General features: G+C 45.6%; 7 protein-coding genes across 7 annotated transcripts; 3 read left to right on the top strand and 4 right to left on the bottom strand. All coding sequences in view use genetic code 12, as the record gives it.

Moving 5' to 3' along the window:
• Nucleotides 1-4: 4 nt before the first annotated feature.
• Nucleotides 5-691, bottom strand: CXQ85_004936 (uncharacterized protein; the record flags this gene model as incomplete). The annotated part of the gene is made up of 1 exon (XM_025488541.1): nucleotides 5-691. The coding sequence occupies one exon, from the start codon at nucleotides 689-691 to the stop codon at nucleotides 5-7; it is 687 nt and encodes a 228-aa protein (XP_025343308.1).
• Nucleotides 692-926: 235 nt separating this feature from the next.
• Nucleotides 927-3,305, bottom strand: VPS70 (putative zinc metalloprotease; the record flags this gene model as incomplete). Its single annotated transcript, XM_025488540.1, has 1 exon — nucleotides 927-3,305. The coding sequence occupies one exon, from the start codon at nucleotides 3,303-3,305 to the stop codon at nucleotides 927-929; it is 2,379 nt and encodes a 792-aa protein (XP_025343307.1).
• Nucleotides 3,306-4,500: 1,195 nt separating this feature from the next.
• Nucleotides 4,501-5,940, top strand: CXQ85_004934 (Zn(II)2Cys6 transcription factor; the record flags this gene model as incomplete). The annotated part of the gene is made up of 1 exon (XM_025488539.1): nucleotides 4,501-5,940. One exon carries the CDS (start codon nucleotides 4,501-4,503, stop codon nucleotides 5,938-5,940), a length of 1,440 nt encoding a protein of 479 aa, XP_025343306.1.
• Nucleotides 5,941-6,105: 165 nt separating this feature from the next.
• On the top strand, nucleotides 6,106-7,425 carry CXQ85_004933 (uncharacterized protein; the record flags this gene model as incomplete). Its single annotated transcript, XM_025488538.1, has 1 exon — nucleotides 6,106-7,425. The coding sequence occupies one exon, from the start codon at nucleotides 6,106-6,108 to the stop codon at nucleotides 7,423-7,425; it is 1,320 nt and encodes a 439-aa protein (XP_025343305.1).
• Nucleotides 7,426-8,319: 894 nt separating this feature from the next.
• On the top strand, nucleotides 8,320-9,708 carry CXQ85_004932 (uncharacterized protein; the record flags this gene model as incomplete). Its single annotated transcript, XM_025488537.1, has 1 exon — nucleotides 8,320-9,708. One exon carries the CDS (start codon nucleotides 8,320-8,322, stop codon nucleotides 9,706-9,708), a length of 1,389 nt encoding a protein of 462 aa, XP_025343304.1.
• A 34-nt stretch (nucleotides 9,709-9,742) lies between these two features.
• CXQ85_004931 (uncharacterized protein) lies at nucleotides 9,743-11,689 on the bottom strand (the record flags this gene model as incomplete). Its single annotated transcript, XM_025488536.1, has 1 exon — nucleotides 9,743-11,689. One exon carries the CDS (start codon nucleotides 11,687-11,689, stop codon nucleotides 9,743-9,745), a length of 1,947 nt encoding a protein of 648 aa, XP_025343303.1.
• Nucleotides 11,690-13,349: 1,660 nt separating this feature from the next.
• Nucleotides 13,350-15,266, bottom strand: CXQ85_004930 (uncharacterized protein; the record flags this gene model as incomplete). Its single annotated transcript, XM_025488535.1, has 1 exon — nucleotides 13,350-15,266. One exon carries the CDS (start codon nucleotides 15,264-15,266, stop codon nucleotides 13,350-13,352), a length of 1,917 nt encoding a protein of 638 aa, XP_025343302.1.
• Nucleotides 15,267-16,618: the final 1,352 nt, after the last annotated feature.

Below are 16,618 nucleotides of genomic sequence, written 5' to 3'. Positions count from 1 at the left end.
TTTCTTAAAGGGAGTGGAGACCAATGGTCAATGCGGCAATTGCACCAACAAAAGCAGTTGCCTTCCAGCCGATTTCTGAGGTGGCTCCTCCAATTCTCATAGCTCCAGAGGTGTTGTTGCCCAGAATAGATGCGGTGTGGGATTTCGATTCAGACTCTGATCCAGAAGCAGATGACTGGGTCTCAGTTTGGGCCTCCCAACGAGATTGAGAACCAGTGAAGCCCCACTTGTTGAATGTTGCAGAGCCATCAGTGGTTTCCAACAGAGTTGCTGAAGGAGACTGAGTCTGCTGTGTTGCTGCCGTTCCAGTGGTCTCGAGTCTTGTGTCGATTGTCTTGCCTGTCTGGGTGCCAGTTGCGGTGTTTGTGTTCGTGTTGGCAGTATTGGTGTTGGCTGTTGCAGTATTGGCTGTGGCAGTATTGGTGTTTGCAGTTGCTGTGTTAGCTGTTGCAGTGTTGGCAGTTGCAGTATTAGCAGTGTTGGTGTTTGCTGTGTTGGTTCCCTGGGTGGCTGTCTGAGCTGTGTTGGCGTTGGTGTTCTGAGTGTTCTGGGTGTTTCCAGCGGTTTCAGCAGTGTCTCCACTGTCGTCGTTATTGTTTCCAGAGTCTCTGGGTGAATCGAATCCTCCCAAGTTGGCTGCAAATGCCAAAGGAAGTAATGCTGGAACCACAAGGACTGGTGATAGAGACATGGATGATAAATTTGAAGATAATGAAGAATGAGCAGCCCCCAGAATTATATATTGTGCTGCGTCATGGCTTCTTCTAAGCGAGACCTTTTGTTCTTTTGTTTACCTATTTCCGCATTAGGACGGTTTGGTGGGATTGACGTATGGTAATATGTTTTCCCGATTCGGATACTCGCAGCACACTACATATGGTTGCAAAAAACCAGGCATCTCCTATTCAAAGTTAACGAAAAACTATTTAAGGAGCTAATCCGCCGCTGGTTCTCTTGGCTGCTCTGGCGGCAATACCAAGCCATTGCACGGTTCTCTCAAAGTCCTCATCTTCAATCGCTTCTCTGATACCAGGCCAGGTCTGACCAGCGTAACCAGTCAAACGTCCAGAAGCAAACACAATGTGCTTAAACCAGGATCTCTCGTGAAGACCCTTGTCGTACAAGAAGTTTCTCTCAAAGTACTGGATAAGCTTGTTCTGGTGCTTGATCTGGAAGTGGAGCTTGATACGCTGCCACCAGTGCAAGCGATCTCTGTTCTCAAAACGCTCTTGCAAACTGGCACTCTCGGTGTCAAACAACAAAGCATCCTTCTCCAAGTTAACCAACTGGTGCTCGGTATGCTTCAAAATATCACCAAAACTGGCCTTCTTGTGGTGCAGAGAGTCTCTCATCAACATGGTTCTCATGTGTCTGCACTGGTAAGGTTCCAAAAGTTCAGTGAATGCAAACACGTTGTTGCTAGAATAGTAGTTCAGGGAAGCTTCATCCACGGCACGGTTGTTTTCGGAGTCACTGACGATGTAGTCGGCCATGGAGTGGTGTGGCACTTCCTGGTCCAACCATTTCTTAGGGACAGTCTCCTTCACCTCCTTGAAGTAAGTAAGCAAATCCTTGGCGTAGTCGTTCAAGGAGAACTCGATAACCTTGTGCTTGGACAATTCCAATGAAACAAGGGAAATGTACTTGGCAGCCAAGTTGTGGAACTTGAAGCCCTTATCACCGTACTTCTCCATCCAGTAGAACGAGTCATAGTTGGAGTGGTACTGGTAAATAGGGTCGTTCTTACCGCTTCTGAAACCAATATCAGCAGATGGAATACCCAAGTGCTCCAAGAAGACAGTGTAGTCGGAACCAGAGCCCAAGTTAACGATCTTGTCGCCAGACTCCTTCTTGAAGTGGTCATACAAGGAGCCAGAGTCCTTACCTGGGTAAGGCAACCATCTTGCAACCTTTCTCAAGACCTTGTTCAACACTGGGGATGAGCTCAAAGAAAAGATTCTTCCCTGAACAGCGACATCAATATTCAAGTAAGCAACCACATCCTTCTGCAACAACTTGGAGGCGTATTCACCGTACTCGGTAGAACCAATGAGACCGTATTCCTCACCGTCCCAGTTTTGCAAAATGATACTTCTCTTAAACTTGTAGCCAGCATCTTGAAGAGCACCAAGAGCTCTGGCAATTTCAAGAAGAACAGCAGTACCCGAGTTAGGGTCACCAGCGCCACCCTTAATCCAGGCGTCACGGTGGTTACCAATCAAAATAGCTTCGTTTCTGTTCTCACCCTCGAATTCACCGTAAACGTTCCAGATAGGAGTAATCTTGAAGGTCTGGTTACTGTACAAGTTCAAAGAAGCATCTGGGTTAGGACCAGTGGTGTACTTAAACTCGTCCAAGCCACCCTTCCATGACTTTGGAGCCTTGACACCATGGCCGTTAAGCTTAGCCAAGATAGGCTTCACCTCTCTATAAGAAATTGGAAGAGCAGGAATCTTACCGATGCTAGCGTGAGGGTCCTGTCTTTCAGCGCCCTTCTTGGAAGCATAACCAGGAGTGGTTGGGTCACCTGGAGAAGCACCGGTGCCTCCCAAGAACAAAACACTTCCTCTTTGCACGGAACTTTCGGCTCTAGCTGGGCCTTCTGGGTACTGCTTGTAGCCATTGGCAGGCACAACCTCGCCATCGTCGGCTGGGTCAGTGTAAATCAAAACACCCACAGCGCCGTGTTCCTGGGCAAACTTGACCTTAAGGCCACGGTAAATCTCGCCATAACGAGCAACAGCGATTTTACCCTTGACGTCAATGCCGTTTTCCTTCAACCAGGCGAAATCCTCGACGCTTCCGTAGTTGACGTAAACGTACTCAGCAGTGACATTACCGTTAGCGGCAAAGCCCAAAAACGTAGGAATCGTATCATTAACCGAAGTAAAGTCCTCCTCAAACTCGTCCTCCTTCAAAGGAGCCTCGTACTCGACTCTGCCCTTCTTATCCAACAAGTTCAAAGCGTGGCTTTCTGGGTAACTCAAGAGCACCTCATAATCGTCAACGGTAGTCTTAGCACCGTACTCAGCCAACTTGCCTCTGGTAAACTCCACAAGCCCGTAGTTCGTACCGGCCAAGTGCTTCTCCGACGCATAAGTCAACGACCAGTTCCGTGCCAAGTTCAAATCCAACGCTCCCAAGATAACATCCCCTGGGTTCCGGATCTTGTCCACGCTGAAAAACCTAAAGTCAAACTGGATAAGGCAAATGGTCAATGCCACAAACGCAAATGCAAACTTGGCCCATTGGCGAGCCGGGCTGGCCCGAGGCCTCGTTGCCACATAGTCCTTCTCCAATTCCATGATAAGAGAAGAGTTGTAGTAGTGAAGGTTTACTGTGGTTATCTAATTTTCGCGCTTGCTTGAGCCGCAGTTTTGTGGCTCGGTAAATGAGAGCATAGCGCCGAGGTAACCGAAGAAGTGGCAGTGGAACGTGGAGGTGAAGAAAAAGGATAAAAAGTGGTGGCCAGGGGATATGAAAATGTGGGAAATGTTGGTTCTTATATAGTGCCAGGGAGGGGCGGGGAATTGCCGGGTAAGTAGTGCTGGCGTACTGGCTGGTGGATTATCCAATAGCCGCACTGATAAGAGGTGGAGGAGGAGGAAGGGACAAGGAGTGGAGGTAATGAAATGGTGATAGAAAGAGGCTAGGAAAAAGGTTTAAGGTCAAATGGGTAATAAGGTGATTCGGTAATTGAAGGTTTTGGTTTCTAAAGCACGTTTTTGGCGTAATTGGTGGATAGGTGCTGGTTGGACAGACCCCTATTTGGTCTAGCCTGTGTTTTTCGCAGCCATTAAGTATGTACTGTAATGTAGTTGTAGCTTATAAATCAGGTTAGCACAAGGTGGGAAAGAAGAAAGTGGAAGTACTTAGTATTTGAATATTGCGGTTTGAAGGTTTCAGTTTGGTGAAATGGGTTATGGTAAGAGGAAAAGGAAGGCTGGGATGGGCCCTATGGAGCTTCCTCTATTTGGTGTAGATATGGCCCATTGAGTGAAGCACTGATAAGGCCAGAGTTTTACCTTGCTCTTGTTAAATCAACACTTTTTATATATCCTTCCAAAAGGGTTCCAAATCCCACTGACCTCCAAGAAAAACTTACCTTCCCTACACTCCACCTTTGACAGATCTGACACATTCTCTGGACTCTCCAAGCCTTACTAGATCACCCACTGGGCTCTCCTAGATAAATAATCAATGGTGGCCCCGCAATTGGTCCATATTCCCCTCGAGTCGCTCGCAACTGCTTATCTTGGTTCCCTCGACGAAAGGAGCATCCCGTCCATGTCACCAGTTCCACATCTCCACACAAAATTCCACTTCTCTATAGCCCTCCCTGGTTACCTAAAACAGACCTCTACCGCTAATTACTCTTAAATTCCTTTTCATATGCTTCAATGTGGTATATCCAGCCCGATCGTCACCCGCCTTGATCACCTGCCCGATACGGTAACCCGAGCTCACTATCAACACTCACCTACTACTTTCTCCTTAACCATGGGATACAAGGAGTATCAGGGCGTGCTCCAGCTTAAGCAGCAAAAGATCGTCTCGAGGAAACCATTCAAATCTTACAATCGGTCTCTCAAAGGCTGCATCAACTGCAAGCGCCGAAAGATCAAATGCGATGAAACTAAGGAACAGTGCATGAACTGCGTCCGGAGGAAACTCGATTGCAAATGGCCTGAGCCTGTAGAAAAACCTATAAAAGTTGAAAATGACGTTTTGGAGACCCCTGTAGAGCCGCTGGCGGTTCTTGAGTCTCCTCAGCAGCTAGTACGCTATGGCTCACCAGAAACATCATTACCCATACAAATCGATAGCATATTCCTAGTTCAATTTGCCCAGCGGTTTCTTCCAACTTTAGCTCAGCCACACTTTAACCACAGAGTGCCTACCCAAAGCTTGGTTCATGCTGTGTCCGAAAAACTGGATCTTGTTCGGCAGATGTCTATAGCATGTGGTGCATCGTTGGTTGCATTTGACGACCAGGCATTTCGTCCTGTGGCACGAAGCAGGTACGTGACGGCGCTTTCGCTGTTTATTAAGGCAATGAGAAACGGGTTTTTGGGAAGTGAAGAGTGGCTCTTTTTGGCAGTCCAGGTCTTGCAAACACTCAGTCTACGAGATCCCATGGCTGGCTGCAATGCTACACGATGTGCGGTGCATTTGAACGCTGCTTACGAGTTGTTCATCAGTAGGATCTTGCGAAGCGATGCTTTGGCTACCTCACTTGAACGGGTTATGATTGAAAACTTTTTGTTTAATTATAGTTTGACGATAATGTTCTGTGACCATACGAAGATTGAAGAACTTATACCGAGTCCTTTTGTGCTATTCTTCGATTTCCATACCCGTTTCTTGACCCTTTGTGAGGAGGACGAGTACCCCCAGTTTAGTCGATTATCGATTATAGCGTTTCAAATTGCCGCCAAAGCTACTTGGCTGTGTCGTTTGAGTCTTCCACTCTTGGAGTACGAGAAGCATCTCCATATTGAACTCCTCCAGCTTGCAGAAACATGTCTTTTCATGCTGGAAACGCTCGAAGCGCCTGCTTCCGTTCAAATCTTTGATACTTTAACCGTAACAAAGGTTGTACTCCACACCCTGATTATTCTTCTCAAAAAGATGATTGAGCCTTGTATTCGAGCCCTGGTTTTGCAGCCACTGATAGACGCCCTTGTACGGCTAGTCAAAGGGTCCAACGACTATGTGGTGATTCCTATCTGGTCTAGCTTTATTGCAGCCAGTGCATCTACAAAAAACGAAGATAGGCAGCGTTTTATTCAGACTTTGGAGAAGCTTATGGCTCGTTCTGGGTCTCACCTTATCAATCGCGTATACAACTATTTGGAAGCGCTCTGGGAAATCTACACTGGGGACGAACCGTTTGACCTACTTTTGGACACTACAGCATTAAGCAAAATCTGTGATTGAGGCCTTTCTGGGTTTCCTCTTTATTTTCTGACCGGGTTGTCCCGGTCTGACTCTTATCAAGCGGTAATCGCGATATGGATTACCCGATATGGTAACCCGGGTGCAACTGGGGTTGAAAAGTCTATATAAGACCCTTGGTTCCTGGGTCTTCAGGGCCATCCAAATATGACTCTTACTACTACTACCAAGTCTTCTATCAAAGCTACTTCTGGTTTGGCCATCAACGAAGGCCGCTTGTTGGCTGCAATTCATGAGACTGCCAAGTTCGGTGCAAAGGGCAGATGGGGCACCCAGGAAACAGAAACCGGTGTTTGCAGACTCGCTTTATCTGATTTGGATAAAAAGGTAAGGGACTGGTTTGTTGAAGAAACATCAAAACTCGGCTGCAAGATCGTTATCGACAAGTTGGGCAACATCTTCGCCATATACCCAGGAAAGAAGGATGGCTTACCTACAGCCATTGGCTCTCACTTGGATACTCAGCCTACTGGAGGCCGTTACGATGGTGTTTTGGGAGTTTTGACTGGCCTCGAGGTTTTGCGTACGTTCAAGGAGAACAACTTTGTGCCTAACTACCCAGTATGTGTGGTGAACTGGACCAACGAGGAAGGTGCCAGATTCCCTGTAAGCATGATGTCTTCTTCTGTATGGGCTGGAACCCATACTTTGGAGAATATCTATAATTTGAAGAGTGTCACGGATGCTGAGCCTGTGACGGTGAAACAGGAGTTGGAGAGGATCCAGTATATGGGAGATGTGGACTGTTCATTCGAGGCCAACCCATTGGCTGCTCATTTTGAGCTCCACATTGAGCAGGGTCCTATTTTGGAGGAGACCAATAAGAAAATTGGCCTTGTTCAGGGTATTCAGGCCCTTAGGTGGTTTGAGGTTAAGGTTAAAGGAAAAGCTCAACACACGGGAACTACACCTTTGAGAAGCAGATCGGATGCTCTTCTTGCCGCTTCCAAGATGGTCGTGAGAGGTAACGAAATTGCTCACAAGCATGATGGGCTTTGCAGTGTTGGAATCATGGAGTTGGTTCCAGCAGTCGTGAATGTGATTCCAGAAGACGTCAGATACATTGTCGATATGAGAAACCCAGACGATACAAAACTCAACAAGATGTTTGACGAGTTCCAGGCTGCCGTCAAGGAAATTACTAAGGAAAGTGGTGTCAAGTTATCGTTTGAATTGAAGGAGCTTCTTCACCAAAAAGCTGTCCACTTTGACGAGACATGCAAGAAATGCATCAAGGACTCTGCCACTGAACTCTACGGTGCTGACCAGACTCTCCCCATTGTCAGTGGCGCTGGCCACGACAGTGGACTCACGGCACTCAAGTGTCCTACAGCAATGATTTTCATTCCATCCAGAGACGGTGTATCCCACAATCCCGAGGAGTATAGCACTCCAGAACAGGTACACGAGGGATTAGAGGTGATGTTGAATGCTGTGTTGAAGTACGATGCCCAGAGAACTAAATAGGTTTTAGGATAGGAAAGAAACAGACGGGGAGTTTTATAGTACAAAAATGAATTGGCTTTTTAGTTCAGTTGTAGGATGGATGATTGGTGTTTTTGACTCGGTTTAAGAGGTTCCGGGGCTAAGAGGGCTGATCGGAGTCAGAATACATAGACTACGAGTTTCACTTCTTTATAATGGTTTAAATAGCTATGGAGACGACTTTCAAAAGATTGTATATGGTGCTATAAAGAGCAACCTCTTTTTGGTACTCTATTGGTGAAGATCATACGGTTCTTCTCATGCCTTATAGGTAGTGTAGACTATATGACATTCACATCTTGAGTTGATATCAAGATGCCCAAGTAAATGCACCGAACCCACTTCGTCTTTAAGTCTACTACAAATGTTCCTCTTTCTCTTATCAACATTTCACTCCCCATTGGCCAATACGAGATGATAAACGACTACGCACCTCTGCCATTTTGCAGCCATTAAACCAGCACCCAAACACAACCATTTGTCTTCCCAAAGCAAACCAAGTAGAACCTTACTTACTCTATAACTCAATTCTTTTCATTCCCTGGATTACTTTAACCTTTCTATAGTAAAGTATTCTTCCACTATGGGCGCTCAGTAGTACCCAGTTTGGTCCAACCCCACTAAACGAACTACTACTGCCACAACCACGCCCAAAAAAAAGCCCATAAGGCCAAAACAAAAAAATCACTTTCAAAAAGCCCTCTTCAATTCATTCTTCATTTTTATAAAAACTACTTTCCAGGAACATCAGAGCCTTCCATGCTGCCTCCCCACACTTTCCTCGGACCGAATCGCGTACTACTTTTTTTTTCACTTACATACTCCTCCTACTCCTCCTCCTCCTCCTCCCACCTCCCCAGCTCATGCAACGGGCCAATGCTAAAGAAAACCCGGGAAATCGTATGGGGCGTCAAGCCGTCTAACCCGGTGGAGGCTCGGCTTCTTGTGAAGATCGACTGGTTTGTGCTTTCCTTTGCATGTCTTCTATACTGGGTGAATTACTTGGATAGACTCAACTTGAGTAATGCTTATGTTAGTGGCATGAAGGAGGACCTCGAGATGCACGGCAATGAGCTTAATATCATCAATACGTGCTTTAGTGTGGGTTACATTGTGGCGCTTATTCCACATAACTTGATTTTGCTAAAGGTTAGGCCTCGTATATGGCTCTCGTTCTGTGCGTTGGCTTGGGGCTTTTTGACGTTTGCTATGGCTTGGGTCCATAGTTATAAGGCATTGTGTGCTATACGGTTCTTCCAGGCAACGTTGGAGGCGCTGACGTTTAGTGGGTGTCACCTCTTGTTGGCATCGTGGTATACGGAAACAGAGCTTGGGAAGCGAACTGCGGTATTCACTTCGGCTGGTCTTATAGGTAATATCTTTTCGCTGACGATGCAAGCTGCTATTTATGAGAATATGGATGATGTTGCTGGTCTTGCGGGCTGGCGGTGGTTGTTTATTGTGGATTTCCTTATTACAGTACCTATATCTGTCTACGGCTTCTTTTGTTTCCCTGACACTCCAGAAACCAGTAAAGCGTTTTACTTTAGCGAGGAGGAACGGATGTTGGCCAGGTCAAGGCTTAAAAAGCGGCCCAAGACGACCTTTGACTGGTCCATATTCAAGCGTGTGGTGAGCAGATGGCATTGGTGGTTCTTCTCCTTCTTTTGGGTCCTCGGTGGAGAGAACGAGTCGTATGCAACCAATTCGCTCTTTGCTTTATGGCTTCAGTATTTTGACTATTCTGTCGCTGACCGTAACCACTTTCCAATGGGCGTATATGCTGTTGGTGTTTTGGCAAACTTTGTGTGCTGCTGGTACATTGACGCTACGAATGCTAAGCACCATCATCGGGCTGCCATCCTTATTGGTGTGATCATGATTATATCCTCCATTTTACTACTCACTCATCCATTATCGCCAACATATGTGTTTGTAGCCCATTATCTAAGTGGCTTTTCCTATGCTGGTCAACCGGTTTTCTTCTCATGGGCCAATGTGGTGTGCTATAATGACCTCGAAGAACGTGCAGTTGTTTTGGCGTCCATGAACATGTTCAGCAACGCCGTGAATGCTTGGTGGCTGCTTTTATTCTACGGTGCTTCCACTGCGCCGTATTTCACCAAAGGTAAGTGGGCAATGATCGCCACTTCAATCGCCAGTATAATTTTGGCCATTGTGATGAGACGCTTGCAAATACGTGATATAAGAAGAGAAGAGAAACTCGATGAATCGTCTCTGTCAGACAGCTACAAGCTCAACTGAACTGAAAATATTAATTACACGACCATTAATGATGCTAATCCTCGATGTTGAACAAGATCTTCTTCCAACTCTTTTTCTTCTTCCCTTCGGTTTCCCTTTCCTCTTTTCTCTTCTTTTGTTCCTCGACGGTGATTGGGATGCCTTCCTCATCTTCAACAGCATTTTGAGTGTCGCCAAGGAAGAAGTTACTTTGGAAACAAACAGCAAGAAGACGGATTCCCTGTAAGCCAACTGCAATTGGGTAGAAGTAGAAGTTGACTTCTCTGTAAGCCCTGATACCGGCCTGTCTGATGTCACTATCAAACTCGTACTTCCGAAGGGTACTGATATTAGAAAAGAAGGCCTTCACTTGTTTATCAGTAACACTATCAGGCATGTGTTTCCTCAAGGCAGCTTCCATCTTACCTTGCCATATAGCAGAGGAAATGGCAGAACCGACAGATGAACCAATTGAAGAAGATAACGACAAGATCGACATGGAGACTGCCATATCTCTGTGGGGCACTGAGGCTTGCAAGGCAACATTGGAAGCATTAACGTTGAAACCTCCAGCTATACCAGAAAGAATATGGGACCAAACCATTCTGAGTGTGTTATCACTGGCTGTTCTGCCGTCAATCATGATTCCTGATCCAACTATAGCCAATGTAACACCAAAGAACTGCCAGATCTTGTATCTGTGACTCAATCTCATACAAACACCAGCGACCAAGCCAAAAACACAAAGCGTTAAGGTTTTCGTATTGTTGAAGTACGTCCAGTCTCTGTTGTTCCAGTCTTTTACAATCCAAGCAAAGGACGAAAAGTAGATAGCAGGCACCATACCTGCAAGCTGGTAGAAGAAATCAATCACAATCGATGCCACAAGTGTTCTGTTCAAGGATCTTCTTGGAAGAATTGGGAATGGAGCAAGCATAAACTCATAGGCAAAGAAGGCTGCCAAAAGGACACCGCCAACCACGAACATGGCGATCAAACTAGGGTTTCTCCATTGATCATCAGCGTTCTTGTAAAGTGAAAAGGGTAGCAAAAGTAACGAGAAAGCGAAACCTAAAAGAATCAAACCGAGTGCATCAACCTCAATGATAACTCTCCAAATGAGTTTCTTCCAGTTCTTCTGGAACCCCATCTCTTCCTTATACTCTGTAGACTGGTCGTTATCAAGGTACTTGTGAGCCTTGCTTTCAAACACAGTCATGATAACGGTGGCAGGAGAAAGAACCACTGGCATGATTATACAGAACATACCATAGCCCCATCTCCAGTTTGTGGGTCCCAAGTCCAGCACAATGTACCCGGCGTACCAGGTATTGATAATATAAGGCGTACTCAAGGACGAAGTTGCAAGAGCTCTCCACTTCAAAGAAGTCATATCTGCCACAATGACTCTATTCAAGAAGGTAATACCAGCACTTCCCGCAGATGCCAAAGCTGAACCGACAATGTATGCTGAAATTGTGTTACTGGAAGCAACAATCACATATCCAAGGGAGTAGAAGATCACAGACACCATGTATGTAGCTGGACGAGACACAATGTTGGCTATTCTGGCCCACACTGGCTTTGCAATAGATCCAATAATTTGCACAGCAATAGCAAGAGTACCAAGACCCATGGAGTGCTGGTTAAAAGCTGAAGTGGCCCATGGCTTCAAACTGTTCGTTACCGATGAGTCCAAAGAACTTGCCCAGGCACAGAGAAGAATAGAAACACCCAAAGCGACTCTCATTTGGAGACCCTTCTCGTGGCTATACAAGACCTTCTTAAGCGATTCCACACGGTAAACACCACGGTCTTTGATCACCTCAGCATCTTCATCTAACCTTTGTCTAGCTGGGCTCTCTTCGATATCATCTTCCCTCAAGGTGACTTCTTTCTGGCGCTCCTCGTCAGAGTCGGTATATTTACCGCTCAACTTGCTAGACAGATTTGCATCGTTCTGAGCTGATTCGACAATGTCGACCTCTTTCTCTCTAGACATGGCTACAGATACTCATATCGAGCAGCATATCTGCAACTATATAAGTTCACCCATTGCCGAAGCACGGCTGCAACCATCAAACACACTTACAGGAACCAGCCAATCATGCCTTTTGTGACATTCACAAGACCCTCTAGAGATGCTTGACACCCGCAGAAAGTCATAAATAATACATGTCAGCGATGCATCTACGGCGCCTGCCAAGAGGAATACCAGTGGTGTCAAATGCAGCACGTCAAAGCCCCCCTTGTTCGTCAAAAAGGGTGATTTTTCGATGCCCAAAAAAATGAAACTAACAGGGCATTTTTCTATATTTTTATTGGATCTGGGAAGATCTGCTGAGCCTTCCGATGCTTTGAAGTTATGTCTTTAGCGCATAGAAGTACTTTCACTGTGTGCGGCTGTCAAGACGGAAAACGGCTTTCCGGGAGTTTCACGAGCCGTGTAAGGCATTCAGGATTATCTTTTTCATCAATGGCCAAGTTCTCCCCATCTTGAAAGGAATGCCGTCTGGGCCGGTTACCAGCTGAAAATTTTTCTCCTCTGGTTACTACCCTTCCTTCATTGTCATAACCACCAGCATTTCGATCGTTGCAAAAATATATCATCAGCTTTTCTTGGCTGCGTAGCCTTACATTAGAAGATGTACCTATTGCCGTGTTTCAGCCAATCGCCAAATATCTTCTAAATCGGTAGGAAGATCCCGGCCAGAAAAACCGGTCGCCGATGCCTCCTTAGAAACCATTCTAAAAAGCACAGACGCAGAGTTAGTAAATTTTACGTAATGGAAGATCTATAGAAGACTCTTGCACTTGAAAAAAAGACGCCGAAAGTGCCGCCAGAGCCGTTTGGTGTCGTTTTGGTCGGAGAGCCGTTCCGCTAAGGCTCACAGAAATAAGGCATCGCACATCGACGGTTTTGTACTAACTACGCAGATGAAAAAGATAGCGGGCTTGGGTTGGCTATTAATTGGAGGGCCTTCTTTTTTTGGGTCGATTCGATGGAATGCCTCGTCTTATGCATTGACTCATAAAATGCGATGAGCTTTGGCTTCCTTGTCTTGTGATTGTTCGATTGGTCCTCTTCTGGTTGAAGATCTGGTGGAGAACAGTCTGATATTGGTCAGATGGCATTGGTGTTCGTTTTCTTTTTCACTCCATTGACTTTCTTTCAATTTAATCCCTTTCTTAGTCTTGTTTTACACTTTTTTTATGATACAAAATTTCATGAGTTTGTCAAGATCCAGTGAAGGTATGTGGATTCGCAATGTTCTTTGGCTTACGCAGTAAAGTTACAAAATTTCATATCTTCATGAAAAATCGAATTTTGATGGAAATCGAAATATTTAAGCTTTCAGCGTAAATTGGGGTGACAAAGTTTTCTAATATTGTGCCTTTTAGTAATTTGAAGGCAAATTTGGGCATTTGTGTCTGATCGACTCCAGAAGAGTCCCAGTTTTGAAAGAACTGAGGCAGAAGAGCACATTAACTGGAGAAAAGATTGTAAAGTAAGATAAATAAAAGCGATATGTTTAAAAAGTACCCATAACACCTCGTATACGAGGTAATTATCTGGCTCGACTAGTTGACTCTCAATCAGAAGGCGAGTAGATATCGTGAAATGACGAATTATAAATTATATACATACATGATAAACACTATTAACTGTCAATACCAAGCAAAATATGCTTCCAGCTTTTCTGTTCGTTCTTCTTCTCAGGGTCTTGGTCCTCAGGGTGAAGTGGCTTCCCATCATCATCTTCCACTGCATTATGCGTATCACCAAGGTAGTAGTTGCTCTGGAAGAAGACTGCTGCAAGACGAATTGCCTGTAAACTCAAAGCGATTGGGTAGAAATAAAAGTTAACCTCTCTATAAGCTCTGATACCTGCTTGCCTGACCTCGCTGTCGATCTCGTAGTTCCGAAGCGTAGCGATGTTGCCAAAGAAACCCAGAACTTGTTCGTCAGTGACTGAAGAAGGCATATACTTCCTCAAAGAATCTTCCATCTTGCCTTGCCAAATAGCAGTGGAGATGGAAGATCCAATGGAAGATCCAATAGACGAAATCAAGCTCACAATAGAGATTGAGATCGCCATATCTCTATGAGGAATGGATGCCTGCAAGGCAACACCAGAAGCAACAACATTGAAACCTCCTCCCATACCAGAAAGAATCTGCGACCAGATAATCCTCTGAGTGTTGTCACTAGCTGTTCTTCCATCAATCATAATACCAGAGCCGAGGATAGCTAAAACAACACCAAAGTACTGGAAGACTTTGTATCTGTGGGTCACTCTCATGCAAATACCGGCAACAACACCAAAAACACAAAGTGCCATGGTCAAGGTGTTGTTAAAGTAAGTCCAATCCTGGTTGCTCCAGTCCTTGACAATCCATACAAAGGATGAAAAGTACACGAGAGGCACCATACCAGCGAGCTGGTAGATAAAGTCAATAACCACAGACGCAGCAAGGGTTCTGTTGATACATCTCTTGGGCACAATTGGGAATGGGGCCCAAAGGAACTCATAAGCAAAGAAGAAGATGAGCAAGATACCTCCAACCACGAACATTGCAATCAAACTTGGGTTTTTCCATTGGTTGTCTGCACCCGCATATAAAGAAAATGGAAGCAAAAGTAAAGAGAAAGCAAAACCCAAGACAACCAAGCCGAAGGCATCAACTTCAATGAAAACTCTCCAGAGAAGCTTTTTCCAATTTTTCTTGAAACCCATCTCCTCTCTGTAGTCAGACCTCTCCTGCTGGTCTAGCTTATTGTGGGCCTTATCCTCATAGAAGAACATGATGATAGTGGCTGGGGAGAGAACGACTGGCATGATAATACAGAACATACCATAACCCCATCTCCATCCAGTAGGACCCAAATCCTGAACAATGTAACCAGCGTACCAGGTGTTGATAATGAAGGGAGTACTCAAAATGGACGTAGCGAGAGCTCTCCATTTCAAAGATGTCATATCGGCAACAATGATCAGGTTCAAGAAATCGACACCTGAGCTACCTGCAGCAGCTAAAGCTGAACCCACGATATAGGCAGAGATGGTATGACTCGAAGCCACGATAACATAGCCGATGACATAGAACACCATGGAGAACATGTACGTAGCAGGACGAGACACGATGTTGGCAGTTCTAGCCCAAACGGGCTTGGAGATAGCCGTGATAATCTGAATGGCAATATTAAGCGTACCAAGACCCATCGAATGGTGGTTGAATGCCGAGGTCGCCCATGGCTGCAAACTGTTGGTAACAGACGAGTCCAAAGAAGATGCCCAGGCACATAGAAGCACCGAAATACCCAAAATGACTCTCATTCTAAGACCATTCTTATGCGTATACAACACCTTCTTTAAAGCCTCCACACGGTAGACACCTCGATCAGTAATGACCTCTGCATCAGCGTCAATACGGTTTGTGGCGACGTTCTCATCGCCAGACGAGCTGAAGTCTTCATGGTACTCGTTCTCCGAGTCGACCCTCTTCTCCAAATCATAGCTAGCGTCTTGCTGAGACTCTGTCTGGGAAGAATCCCTTCTGTGGTCTTTCTTGTCCATCCTGGCCCTTCACTACCAGTGGCTGAGCTTGGCTACTTATACCCACCAGCTTTGCGTGAAGCCGACTCACGGCACTTGGAGAACCCGTTTTCTGACACAAAAGAACCAATAAAAAAGCGACGTACTTAACAGTCAAGAAAGCGCTATTGCGGCGCAGTCCCCCAATGGAGGATATGTGATGCCCAGACCAACGAAGGTATCCCTTGTCTATGGTGGAACCCAAGGTCTACTATATGTTCCTTGGTAAGATTTGCAGCCAAACACTACCCACCAACCTTCAAGTTTCAAAAAACTCAGTTATCGATCCCATCAGATAATTACATGTATGGCGTCTGACGCACGGCATCAAAGGAGGCCAAAATATGCCAAGTGACAGGTACAGGTGCGTCTGCAATGAAGTGTCTATATGTCGCAAAAAAAAAACCGTACTGCCTTTGACAAGCAGGGCTTTTTTCGGAAAGTTGGTGGGCACATCCCGAACTAGAGGGAAGGAAAAAAAACACTAAAAAGGGAAAAGCATGAATAAAGTGTTCTTTGAATGGTGAGATGAAGTTCTCAAGCTTGGTTTTTCTACAAGGCATTTGTTCTGGAAATTGGACGAATGACGTTTATGGCACGTCATTTCTCGATAATTAAGAGCTCTGGCGGGGGTGCTTCAAGATGGATGCGTCAAACTGGCGATCGATGGAAAATGCAGACTATGCGTTGGTTATGAAGTGTTCCCGATGAGGAGGCTCCGAAAATTCGATTGGGCTTTGGCAGATACGGGGCGATGAAGGAGATAGGGATATAGGTGGTGGTGCTCTAATTGTGTAGATTATCGTAGAAAGTCGGTTCAAATTAAGGTTTGGTATTTGGGCAGATAGACGTTGGCGGATGCTGTTTAGCTCGACTTGCCGCAAGATATGGAAAGGGGCCGAAAGTGACACCGAGATGACATGAGGAGGTGTTCGGGGCAGCAGCAATCAGGTTGCAGAACAAGTGAAACTGATCGGACTGATAAAGGAGGCGCCGTAACTGGTTACAATTGACGCTCTTCTTATCGAAACGTCAGATTATCCAATCACGGAAAGTTCGGATGGAAAGGGAGCCAAAGTCCCGAATGGCAAAAGGTCCAGGAGTAGTAAGCGATCGGTGCCGTTTAGCCCTAGTAAGACTACCCCGTATTGTTGTCCAGTATATCTGTAGCCAGGCGCTCAAACGAGACTTTTCACACTTTCGCTCCACAACTTACAAACAGAAGTGTTCTCACGGTACTAGAACTGGAGTTAACGTTTCCATCACTCTTGTGACCCTTATTTCCCCAGGATTTAAGAAATAATATCCGGTGGTCTTAACCCATTGTAATCTGG

The sequence above is a fragment of the Candidozyma haemuli genome, assembly GCF_002926055.2.
Source record: "Candidozyma haemuli strain B11899 chromosome Unknown I_2014730914, whole genome shotgun sequence".
NCBI classification, from domain to species: Eukaryota; Fungi; Ascomycota; class Pichiomycetes; order Serinales; family Metschnikowiaceae; genus Candidozyma; species Candidozyma haemuli.
This window is presented reverse-complemented; position numbering and strand designations above follow the sequence as displayed.